The sequence below is a fragment of the Procambarus clarkii genome, chromosome 45, assembly GCF_040958095.1.
Source record: "Procambarus clarkii isolate CNS0578487 chromosome 45, FALCON_Pclarkii_2.0, whole genome shotgun sequence".
In the NCBI taxonomy this organism is placed as follows: domain Eukaryota; kingdom Metazoa; phylum Arthropoda; class Malacostraca; order Decapoda; family Cambaridae; genus Procambarus; species Procambarus clarkii.
The window spans coordinates 29854836-29867335 of NC_091194.1; the positions used below are offsets into that span (position 1 = coordinate 29854836).

The window sequence follows — 12500 nt, forward strand, 5'->3', positions numbered from 1 at the left end:
ATTTTTTTCATTGGAAAGAGCAACATCAGAAAAGACATAATTCATTCGTTCGTTCGTTCAGTATTATAGATTTCCCCCACCGGTAAATTAAAAACATTATTTATTTTCATCGTTAGTTTTTTTTTATTTAACAAAAAACTACAACAATACATAACATAATATTACAATACACATAACTGCAATAATATATGGCACTGCAATACATGCAATTTAATTAAGTTTGTGTATGACGCACGGGGGCAATAAAGCTGCTTCGTGCATGGTCGGCGTATCGAAGTCTATGGTTGGAGTGGGCTCTACATAGTCGGGCTCATAGAATTTTCTGTGGCCACACTCGAAGAGGTCCGAGATCTCATCATCGAATCCCTCCACCGGCTCGAACTGTGTTGTGAAAATGTCAATCGTAGCCAGGCCCAACTCTTCCATGGCTCACGATTGATTTTCACTAAAGAATTCCACCGCGGCGTTTAAGGTCCGCGAAGACAATATGTCCTCCGCGTTCAGCTCTTGTGTCTTCGGTGCCATAGGGGTTATGCGGCACACCGTCGCCAATTTCTGGGGGGTCTGCCGGACATCCTCGTCTTCACTCTCGCTAATGTGGGTAACTACCTCCCGCGGTCGGGTAGCTGGGAGAGGCGGGTTGGAGCGTCTTGTTGGAGGTACATATCCCGAGGTAGATGGCTGGGGGGAAGCCTCGCGGTTGCTCGACCTCTTATCATATGGGGTCGTCGTCGTCCTCTTGCGTCGACCTCGCGTAGATAGCCTAGTCCGACAGGGCCCCGGTGCGGGCCGTTCTCAGGTGATTTTACACTCTTCCGTAGGGCGACTTGTTGGCTTTGCAATGTCCTTCATCAAAGGCGCTGTCGAAGCTTTCGTTTTTAGAGCCATCTCTCCACTCTTCGCCGCCTTCTTAGCTTTGGGCTCTGTTGTTGTTGCCGTTGTTGTTGCTTTCGTTTTTAGAGCCATCTCTCCACTCTTCGCCACCTTCTTAGCTTTGGGCTCTGTTGTTGTTGCTGATGTTGTTGTTGCTGTTCTTGTTGCTGACGTTGTAGTTGTTGCCGTTGTTGGGAATGGCCTTGGCCCCGCCGGGGTCAGCACAGCAGTCATTGCTACCACCGGCGAATCCATAGAGCCAACAACAAGGCGGGCAGCGGGGCGGGGCTCTGGCGCCAGCAGCGTCTCAGGCAGGGGCATGGGCGCGGTCGGCTTGGGGTGCATAGTGGCCACAACGACATCTGGCACTGGCCCCGGCTTCTTCGTAGTCTCAGGCAAGGTCGTAGGTGCAGTTGATGAAGTTTTGGGGGCTTGGCACATCGGCCGAACATTGGCAACGCCACTGCTCTTCAATATATCCGCTTCATCAAGGGACGTCATCCCCCCCAGTAGGATGAGAGCAGTCCCAAAGATGAAGGGGGCATCTGACCGGAATTATGAGAGTTGTTGTAGGGTATTCATAATTTATTATCCTGATACATGTGAAAGGTGCTGCACCTAGGCCAAGTTTCAGCATCTCAGCCTAAATAGAGAAGGAGAAAAAAAAAAAAAAATTATACAATTTTTCAACAATGTTCAATTGTTTTCACAGCCCACAATTGTGAACCAAAATCATTTCTACGACACTTAGCTATGACCTTACTATATAATAAAGATTTGGTTGTCAGATCTTTATTCCAGATGTATTTAGTGCAATAATACAGATTTCTAAAAGTTTCCCAAAAACGTATGCAACAAAATGAAGTGTATCATTATTTATAAAATCAATAAATCTACGTAGATAAGAATAATGACAACCGTTTTTAGAGGCGTAAACTCTACATATAATGTGCAAGTTTCATGTAAATTGAATAATAAATAAAGGCTGTGAGGGCAGATCTAGTTGTAAAAGTTGTAGTGGCGTAACGCGCCGCAACAAGATACTCATACTCGCGGTCACGATCTTCACTCGTGACAATGCGTGATTTACGCATTGCGGCCAGCTCGTGCCTTCTATGGAGAGCTCGCATGCATCTAGCTTTCAATGCTTTTCTCTTGTTCGTTTGGTAAGTCATATTGCAGTACAAATAGCAAAAATAGCATGAGTTCTGGGAGATATTGTGAGAGCGCGTCAGGGATACATCCACTCCCTAAGAGACACACACAGTGACTGAGGGGCTGAGCTACGTACCACCCTCTCTCTCACATGAGACTGTTGCCAATGAGTGAGTTTATATTCATTTTATGTATAACATGATATTTTCAACACTATTACGAAAAATAAGACTTCTACAACGTAAGTTACAATACCCTGCGGCGCACCTACGCCGCGAGGACCAGATTCACGAAAGTTGCAGCGGGAAATTTGACTCTAATTACGTTATTTTTCAAGATAACATAAAACGGTTTGCACCACAGTGTTGCCAGAACGTTGTAGTATTTTTCGTAATTTTTCGTAAATATTCCATTTTTCTTCGGATTTTCGGGTACCATGGCCCCTGAAATTGATCCCACCAGTCACCTCAATTTTTGAGCAGCCGTTCAACAATTCTGCAAATAAAAAAAAATCATTAATAAAATTTTATATTCACCAACAAGAAACATAAACACACACACACATATACACACGCGCGTTCTCACCTATATCAGAGTTATGTTAAAAAAAAATATATAAAAAAAAAACTCACCACGGGCGAATTCCATTTTCAAAACTTCGCTTGTGGGCTTCTAATGATGACCAGGACCCAGGGCGTTCGTCGGTGGGCAAGTTAACTCAATGAGCCTTAGGACTGGGCTTATATATATATACCCCTAAAACCTCTACCTATCCTCCCCCCCTCAGGCAAGCTAGGTCACCTGCTCACACAGGTTATTGCACGTCGCCTGGGAATCATCTCCCAAATCATCTCCCGCTCTGTCAAATGTTGTTGGACAGAGCGGCATATTCAGGTTATCATAAGTAAATTTCACAACCAAAGCGTCATTTTTGCTGTGTTGTTCATATTTAAAATCCTGCGCAAATTTCCGAAGCGCTTTTCCCACCCCTAGATGGGATAAATAGTAGGTGAAGTATAACGCATAGTTCCCGCAGAAATAAGTTTCCAACTGCTGTATTCTGTCATTGAATATGTGCAAATCATATTTTTCAAAGCTGTTCAATATAACCTTAAAATATTTCGAATACGTTTCAATTCTCGGGTTTCCAAAACTATCCAGAATGACAATTTCTGTCTTAGTCATTGCTTTGGCTATACAAAATGTAACCCAATGACCCATTGTATCTGCAGATGCTGCGTCTAGTGTATTAATTATAAATACCACAGGATGGTCATAGATCTTTTTCAAAATTTTTCTTGCATCATTGGCGAGATAACATCCCAGATATTGCACCTCCCGACCCAACACCCCGTTCAGCTCTTCGTTAATTTCAAGACAATTCATAGCTTTACGCTCTCGTATCACAGACTATTCGGCGTTCCGCATTAATTTTCAGGATGCCAGTGGTGTCGCCATAAAGCAAAATGACTTTATTTCCCACCACAGGTATTGTAAATTCTAGACTAATTCTCAGATTACCAGACACTTCCAGGGGCATTGCGTCCTTTATAGTTTCGGGCTGTAAATTAAAAGCCAGTATAGTGCCACCGTTAACAAATGCGTCATAGGATAGCGTGTGGGCATTATCGAAACCTAAAGCTTGTAGCATCGAATAATATAATTTTGCGCAGTTGTCTGGAAAAGCGCAAGCAATATTAAATAAAGTAGTGCTATTCAGAGTTATAAATACACTCGTGAGCTTACAATTCTCAAAATATAACGGGTTCTGGGCATAGCTTCCTGACATTGCCTCCATATCTATGATAATCATATATAAACGCTCAGGAATTACAGTTCCCCAGGGCTGATTCATTGTAATTGTCCTCTGTCCTGTGCCCAGTATATAAGTCTTTAATAGGGTTTTGTTAAATGTATATGTTATCGGGGTGTTATTTTGTATCAATGTCTTATTAATGGCCGTTAAGCCGGCCGGGTATGGCATTATGCGATCTATCCATAACCACGCCATTTTATTATGGTATTTAAAGTTTGCATTATCCTTTTCGCTATGAATAATCCATTTATCCGGGTTCAGTTCGAGGCGAATGCGCACATCCACATTATCCAGAACGTATTCGCTAATTGTAGTAACATCCGCCAATAATTTAAAGCATGTGTGCTCACCCGTAGTTTTCATCTCAATCATAAGCTGCTCCCTTTCCTCAGTCATTGCAGCAAAATATTCGTCGGAAAATCTGCTGGGGTCATTACCTTTAAAGAAATGCGTTAGTTTCCGATATCTCTCAGCTTCGCACCCCGAAATAGTAGTCTGTTACGGGTCCTAAAAGCTAATTGTTATGGTTTCTGTATCCCCTGTCTCACTAGCTCCATCTTCGCCTGTTACTGCTAGCGATAGTTCCAAAGCCAATGACGACATATCTAGAAAGTGGCCATTCACGCTTTTAATGTTAAATTCAAAATACGTATCTCTAAATTTATTGCCCCCAGTATTTACTGGCAAAACATCAATAGTTTTACGCGAGGCTATAGTAGCCTTTACCATCCTAGCGGAGAACGGCTTGGGAAAGGCGTCAGTTATTGCAGCGGCATAATTCCCCAGTGGTACTTTAGCCCCGCCATGCTATCTTGTCAATAGTTGTTTCGAGAGTGATTCAATTTTTAAGCAAACACGTCATTATATTTCCCTCCGTCGATTTTCTTAAACAAATTTCTTGTTTTGCTTTTTTTTTTGTCTTAATCGTTCTGTTCATTTTTTTTCTTAACGACCCGCCTGCCCGCGATTTGCTTCCCAACATGTTTTAATGTTTCTAGGCCTCTATGTTTGAGCGACTGTTTCAATGTGCGTTCACCGCTGTTTATGTCTTGCATTACATCCTGGCCCATACTCAATGCGGCGGGGGCCACGGTTCTCATCAAGAATGGTGCCGCTCGCTTCGCCAGTCCAGTTATGAAACTAAAAATCCCATCCCCTCGCACATGACGCCTAGTACTGTTAAAAATGCGGTCGTCCCCTAAACTGCCCCCTCTTCCGGAAACGGGGGCGTTAGGAGTATTAATAACTCCTCCACCGACGGCGGGGTAAAATCGACGCGCATTTTGCAACTGGATGCGAGGTAATGAAGATTATAGGCTTCATCGCTCAATTATATAACCCCCAAAGTCAGCCTTATATGCAATCGTGCAGCCTCGCGTATCGAAATAAACAGGATTGCCTTCTTGATCGGTCATTGTAATGCTCACACTGTCGACAATTGAAGTGTTCAGAGGTTTATATAACTTCTTATTGCCACCGCCGCTCCCATTTAAAGAGACAACGTCCAGTATATTGACCAACTGATCACCATAACTCGTAGGCATAATTTTGTCGCAATAAATACACAAATTATCCATCATTCCTCTAGGCTGCGGTGGATAGACACATAAATCAGTTTCCTTGCTGGTCTCATATTTTATACCCCTGATTAAATATATGACATAATCCTAACCTGTCTCGGCGCCTATTACCTTCCCGATCGCACGCCCGAACGATAGCGATATTCGACAAACCATATTATATACCTCTTCACCCGGTCTTTGGAACTGCGACATTATGGCGTCGCTGTATACGGCATTAAATTTATTGCGATTATAGCTTGAATCGTATTTTATATACGTCGTCCCGTATTTTGGATACAGCTTTTTATAAGCTTTATCTATAAAGCTCAATTCCTTGCTTGACACTATATTGGCTATTTCATTGTTAATTGCATTATTAATTTCCTTTATGCTTCCTGCCAAAATGTTGTTTTTCAGTAAAAACTTCGAATAGGTGTGATTAAAGGCCGTCATTTCTACATTGGTGCATATTAAACCAACCCTCACATAACTCTCTAGATCGTCTTTCATAATCAGGTAATGACATGTGGGGAGCAATAATTTCTGTAAACATATTTCATAGGCGCGCTTAGGATTCAAATTTAATTCCTTATACAAGCGATTTGAAAAAGCGCTGGGAATGTTATCAGGATACAGATCTGCATTGGCAACGTTGGTCGCGTATATGATGTGAGTGTCCATTGTGGCGACAGTACCAGGTCACGGGTGGGCAATGAATAAATGCTCAAATCGCCGTAATTTGTTTTTAATATGCCAACCATGAGGGGGCGACCCAATCCCCGCGACCGCCGACCTTGGCCCGCTTAGGGGGGAGGTCAGAGGTCGAGCCAGGCACGCCCCGTCTCCTGTTAATTTCCTCATCGTTAACCTGTCTGCGAGCCGCGGCGTTTCTAAATAGATCCACCGGGATTGAAGCCACATTAAAAAAAATTTTGATAGAGGTAGTTTAGTAAGGGCAAATAAAGCATTGTGGACTCATCCCATATATAATATCATTAATTATATGCAAACCAGCCACAGGACTCATTATATTGCCATTAACGTCCCATTTGACGAGCCCACTCTCGTCGAAATATTTTAAAAGTGCCCTTGCATATTCGTGATGTATCGCTTTTAATCTCAGATTTATCAGATGCGTTTCAGTAGGATTAGATCTTTTGGGGTGGGCGTGCTCAGTCGTCTGTTGCGGGGGCGTCGGCATCGGTATCTCTGGCACTGTCGGCAAAAGGGACGGCACTCGCTCGTCCATTATTTTCCGCGGGACTAAATAATACTCTCTCATTTGGTAAATAAACGCGACAACAGATCAACGGCAATGGGAAGGAGAATAGATAGGATATTACGACCCCGTTTGCTAGTTAATATTCTTTTTAATTGCTGCGGAAGGTTTTCTGCAAGCTACCACACGAATTAATGAACTATATTTTTTCAGTTTTTTTAAAACCTTGCTAGGCACGGGCAATTTATTTCTTAACAGATTTTTAGATATTTCTGATAGGCAATTTATGTGTGGCTTTTTGAATTTTTCAATTAATTTCTTTCTGCTAGAGTACTTAAGACCAGCTAATAGTCTTATCAGATCCCAGTATTTCTGAACTAAAGGCTCCTTCATAGTTTTAGTACGTCATCGGCATCGACCCATTGGTCGAATGATTGATCTTAACCCTCGTTTCTGACTTTATATTGCAACTGACCGTCGACTTCTCTCTTGCTCAAAACCTTTTCAATATTGAAGGCGGCGGGCAAATGGGTGAGGGTTAGTTCTTGTCTATAAAACCCCCCGTCAATATTGCCTCCGTTCAAATCTTTCAAATAGTATAAAGGGACCCTCTGGCTATTGTCCACTAGCGCGATTGTGAAGATTTCTCGCGTATTCTGCTGTTTGAAACCTATTTTAAATTTCGAAACGCGATCAGATAAAGTAATGTGTACTGTTTCGCCGACCTTCAGCTGTGGAATGATGTGCCGCGATGTTTTGCCTGGGTTTTTATACATGAAGTTAAATAGATTGACAATCTCTCTTGGTTTTGTTAAAGCATGTACCTCTCTGGGGGTTCTGCCCCCCAACCCTCGGTGAGGCGAGACATTATATGTTTTTACAACGGCAGGCAGCACCCCTATATATTTCAATGTGTGTTGTGCGAAGTCATATACTTGTAAAGCTTAGTTTTCAAAGTACGTATGAATCTTTCGGCTATGGATGCTTTTGTTTCCTGAGAAAATACACTATACAGCACAATATTCTTAGAGGCCAACATCCTTTTCACACGCGCGTTGTAAAATTCACCCCCGTGATCTGAATTCTGCTTGCAGTCTCCGTGGTGTAGTGGTAAGACACTCGCCTGGCGTTCCGCGAGCGCTATGTCATGGGTTCGTATCCTGGCCGGGGAGGATTTACTGGGCGCAATTCCTTAACTGTAGCCTCTGTTTAACGCAACAGTAAAATGTGTACTTGGATGAAAAAACGATTCTTCGCGGCAGGGGATCGTATTCCAGGGACCATAGGATTAAGGACTTGCCCGAAACGCTACGCGTACTAGTGGCTGTACAAGAATGTAACAACTCTTGTATATATCTCAAAAAAGAAAAAAAAAAAAATTTCCGCACCCCGCGCGAGTGAGGTGTCTCTAGTATAGATTTTAGTGCCCTACACACAATGTTCGCGTCTTTACTAGTTAGCGGCACTACTTGAGCAAACCTGGAGTATATGTCCACACAAACAAGCAGATATTTGATGCCATTATTCATCTTTGCCAACTTCCCTATTTCTGCTAGATCAACAGACACATAAACCCGTGGTTTAGGACTCAAAACTCGTCGACGCGCGAATTTTCTAGGTTGTAAATAATGCAGCGTATATGCATCTGAGGATATTAAGTAATCTTTCACATCGTCCAGGGTTATGTCAGAATTAAGTAATTTAGCTGCTTTATATAATCTCTGCACGCCTCCAAATCCCCCAGTGGAAGTAGGATCATTATAAACTCGATCGAGTATTAGCTGTTTCTTGCTCACCATTGATAAACTATTTCAAATGGTTTCTCTTCGACAATATTCCCGCGCAAAGTTATGCTGGCGGGTGTGCTTGACCCCAGATCTAAAAATAAATAACCATAGAATTTGGCTATGACCTTTTTAATTATTTCTAGAATTTTCTTTGAATCCTGTTTCCCAAATATTTCACGTTCCAAAGTCTCAGTTTGAGAAAGATCTCTTGATTTGACTAATAAGAAATGCGAGGCATTTAGGCTTATGTTCCTAGAATATTTTCCATGGAAAAATATATTTTGCGTGATCAATATGGCAGAGATGTTATGATGACGCCCCCAGGTGAAAATATCAGAAACAATTTTTGAATTTGCGCTTTCAGTAAAGAAATCGTCGATTATTATCAGCATTGGGGAATTATCCATTTGATCATCCAAAGGATCAATAATGCTCGAATGAGCAATAATTTTTCTATTAATTTGTGGATTGTTCATCAACTCAGAATATCCCCCACCACATATAATTATTCGAGCGAATGTTTCATGGTACTTGTGCACGAGTTTGTTGCATAAAAATGATTTCCCCGCATTTGAATAACCCGCAATTATCATCCGACATGGTTCCCTGAAGATGTTAAGATGGGCCTGAGATATTATCTCATCAGATCTTTCCATATTTGGGGCAGAGTCTCTACTGTTTAATATGTGCACTGTGGAATGTTTTTTATATATGGAAAAGAACACGGGGGGGGGTATATAAAAAAAACATGTATTTCTTTCTTTATTGAAACATAAACATGATATATACAAGCTTAGGCGTGACAAAGAAAACATTAAAAAATACATACTTTTGTTTATTGAAACAAAAACATAATATATACATATTTACAAGCTTAAATCTATAGGTCGGCAAAAAACTTTTGCAAAAATAATAATAATAATAATAATAATAATAATAATAATAATAATAATAATAATAATAATAATAATAAATAAAGACACATTTGCAGATGCAAGGGGATCACACGACGTCAGCAAGCTGGGCTAGAACACTCATCTTTCATAGACGCCCTTGAAACAAACACATGTCGGAGGTTTGTGACTAGGTCTATTAGAAATGTTGGCGGGCAAATGTGCACATGCGTTACTGTCAAGAGAGGCTTATCCACGTTAATAAGAATAATAATAATAAGTAATAATAATTAAGAATAATAATTATAAGTAATAATAAGTAATAATAATAATAATAATAATAATAAAAATAATAATAATAATAACATCCCCTACACACACACACACACACACACACACACACACACACCACACACACACACACACACACACACACACACACACCACACACACACACACACTAATGTGAGAATGCAAACATTTTTTTTTTTTTTTTAATTCAGAGGAGCGAGTATATTTCACTGCAAGTTTGGGAATAGGCTTTGGGCCAAAGAATCTCTCTTGGCCCACATATTGAAAATTGGGTAATGATGCCGTCCTGCAGGGCATATATTTTGTTCCACATTTTCCTCAACGTCCACATCCATCTCCAAGTTACTAAAGACCGCCTACTCACCCTCTGGATTGTGTGGAATATCAGGGTGACCATAAGCGAGTGAAACGGTGGGGCTTCTTACGTATCGCTTATCATTAAACGTGGATAAGCCTCTCTTGACAGTAACGCATGTGCACATTTGCCCGCCAACATTTCTAATAGACCTAGTCACAAACCTCCGACATGTGTTTGTTTCAAGGGCGTCTATGAAAGATGAGTGTTCTAGCCCAGCTTGCTGACGTCGTGTGATCCCCTTGCATCTGCAAATGTGCTGTTTATCCAGCGTCACTAGCGAGTACATTTTGGGCTTAAGGGCAACGAGCTGGGTTATAATTTTAGACCCTACTTCGGACTTTAAAAGACCCAGTTTGCCTTTTCGCGCGATTGAATATAGAGAATGATCTTCGGGGAAATTGCTAAAATCAATGTAGCGTATGAGCGGGGCCTTATTAAGCTCTTCAAAAGCATCTCTGCAAGTAAGCTGAATAATGTACGAGTCAGTGTCGGTGTAGAGCAGTTTTGTCTTGTCACCATATTTCGCTTTGACCGTGTCGTACCAAAAGGAATATAGCCGCCTTTTAGCTATTTGAAGAATTTGAAAGCCTAGATATGTGGGCGTGTCGATAGTGAGCAAATCTTTGCGGGTCGTGCATAGGACACGGTCCTCAATCAGCAAAGTCGCTCGTTTGAAAAATGGGTCGCGCGCGTATTTAAGGAACTGTTTGCGAGTTGTGGTTAAATAGTATTTATTGGCATAACGCTCCAAATTCGTTAAAGATTTGCCATATATTGCGTTATTTACAAGTTTAAATGCCTTAGACTTAATTGCACAGGTCGAGTTTGTGCGCTCGCGAATTTTGCTATCTACGAAGGACTTGAGGTGCGCCCTCTGCTCGAATTCAAAGATAGTGTGCACGCGCGAGACTTCCACCCTTAGTCGCATTAAAAGCTGAAGCAAATCTAGACTAATTAAATAGTCACGTTGTGCTTCATGGGTGGCAATGAGATTTCGATTATTGCGTGGCAGCTTGCGATTTTCCGCAACTAGGATCGACTTGCTGTATTCTGACAGTTGTTCCGTCACGATGTCAGCGTGTGCTAAAATTAATGGCAGGTCGTCAGTGTATCTAGCAACGTCGGGGAAACTTGTTTAGTGTCGGACAAAATCCAATAACCGCGCTCATGATCGCAGTCAATATTTCTCAAACCCCGCAATAGCATTTCATCGCGTTCGGCGTCAGTTAGGCAACGGAAACCGCCAGTGGGGAGCTTTTCACTCATGCACGTTGCATAGAGTGAATTAAAATCGAGATAGAGGATGTGAGTTCCATCCTCGCCAGATCCTGCCCCGGTGTAATGGTTCTCGGCGGTAGACAATTGCTTTACAACTGAGGTGAAGCCTCCTCTTAAATTCCTGCGAATGAGGTCATACATTCTAGGGTCTGATATTGGATCTAGCACCACCTTACTTTTGAACAGGAAGGCGTCCCACGCGAAACTAGATAAAGAGAGGAAGCAATATCTAATCTATAAAGATCTAACATAGTGCGTTGCCACACCGTGAAAATGTCGGCCAAAATGCCAGTATCAACTTTTAAATACAAGACGAGATATTCGCCAATATTGCGACACTTGGCCAATTTAAAGACCTCTAACGCTTGTTTGTATTCTTTTTCAGGGAGCTCTTCCTGTGTTAAGGTATTGAAAACTGTATCTCGGGGGGGGGGGGGGGGGAGGGGAGCTGCGGTTCATTTAATACGTCCCAATTTGACACGTAATCATAACAAAAGGACTGTTTGCCAGTTAACAATAAATTATGGGCCTCAGCAGGGACCTTATCTAACATGGCGAGAGTGAACGTCGTAGGTTTGCCGATGTCGATGTATTCCTTGGCTAATTTGGCCAATGACCCATTGAGCAAGGCTAAGCTGTCCATAAATCTAAGAAAGTCAATGTCAACTTTCATAAATTTATACCCGTCTTTGGACATAATGTCTACGTTGCGTTTGGGCACGTTTCCTAACTCGTTTAACAAAACCCCTAAATCATACGCCGCATTATGTGAAAACGCGTGCAAGCATTTGTAGCCATCTTTGCACTGGAAATTGCAGCGAGAGCATAGGGCGGTTAAGTAATTATGTTCCCTCAGTGAATGATCGTGGTGCCTATTTTTGACGATTTTGGGCCCGAAAGGTTCGTCGCATATCTCGCACATGGTCTGACTCTTGTAAATCTCCTTTTGCTCCTTCGACATGTGCAGATGGTAATATGGCTGTTCTTGCACTATTCTGGCCCACGAGGAAGATAGTTTATTAACGAAATGGGTTGCAGAATTGGGCCCGGGGTAGAAATCTTTTTCGACGATATTATAGCGACGGTCTATGATTATGTACGCATATGCAATGGACCTGTGACGTGCTTCGATTATGCCCTGTGGCCTATCCTTTTGCAGGGCACATTCGAAATCGTAGTAGCACGTGTGGCTTGGCCCGTACGCTCGCCCGAAATGTTTAAACTCTATTTTCTTTTCTTTTTCTGCA

General features: G+C 41.9%; 1 protein-coding gene across 1 annotated transcript; it reads right to left on the reverse strand.

Moving 5' to 3' along the window:
- Positions 1-795: 795 nt before the first annotated feature.
- Positions 796-1374, reverse strand: LOC123753458 (mucin-7-like). The gene has a single exon (XM_045735446.1). It carries the CDS (start codon positions 1372-1374, stop codon positions 796-798), a length of 579 nt encoding a protein of 192 aa, XP_045591402.1.
- Positions 1375-12500: the final 11126 nt, after the last annotated feature.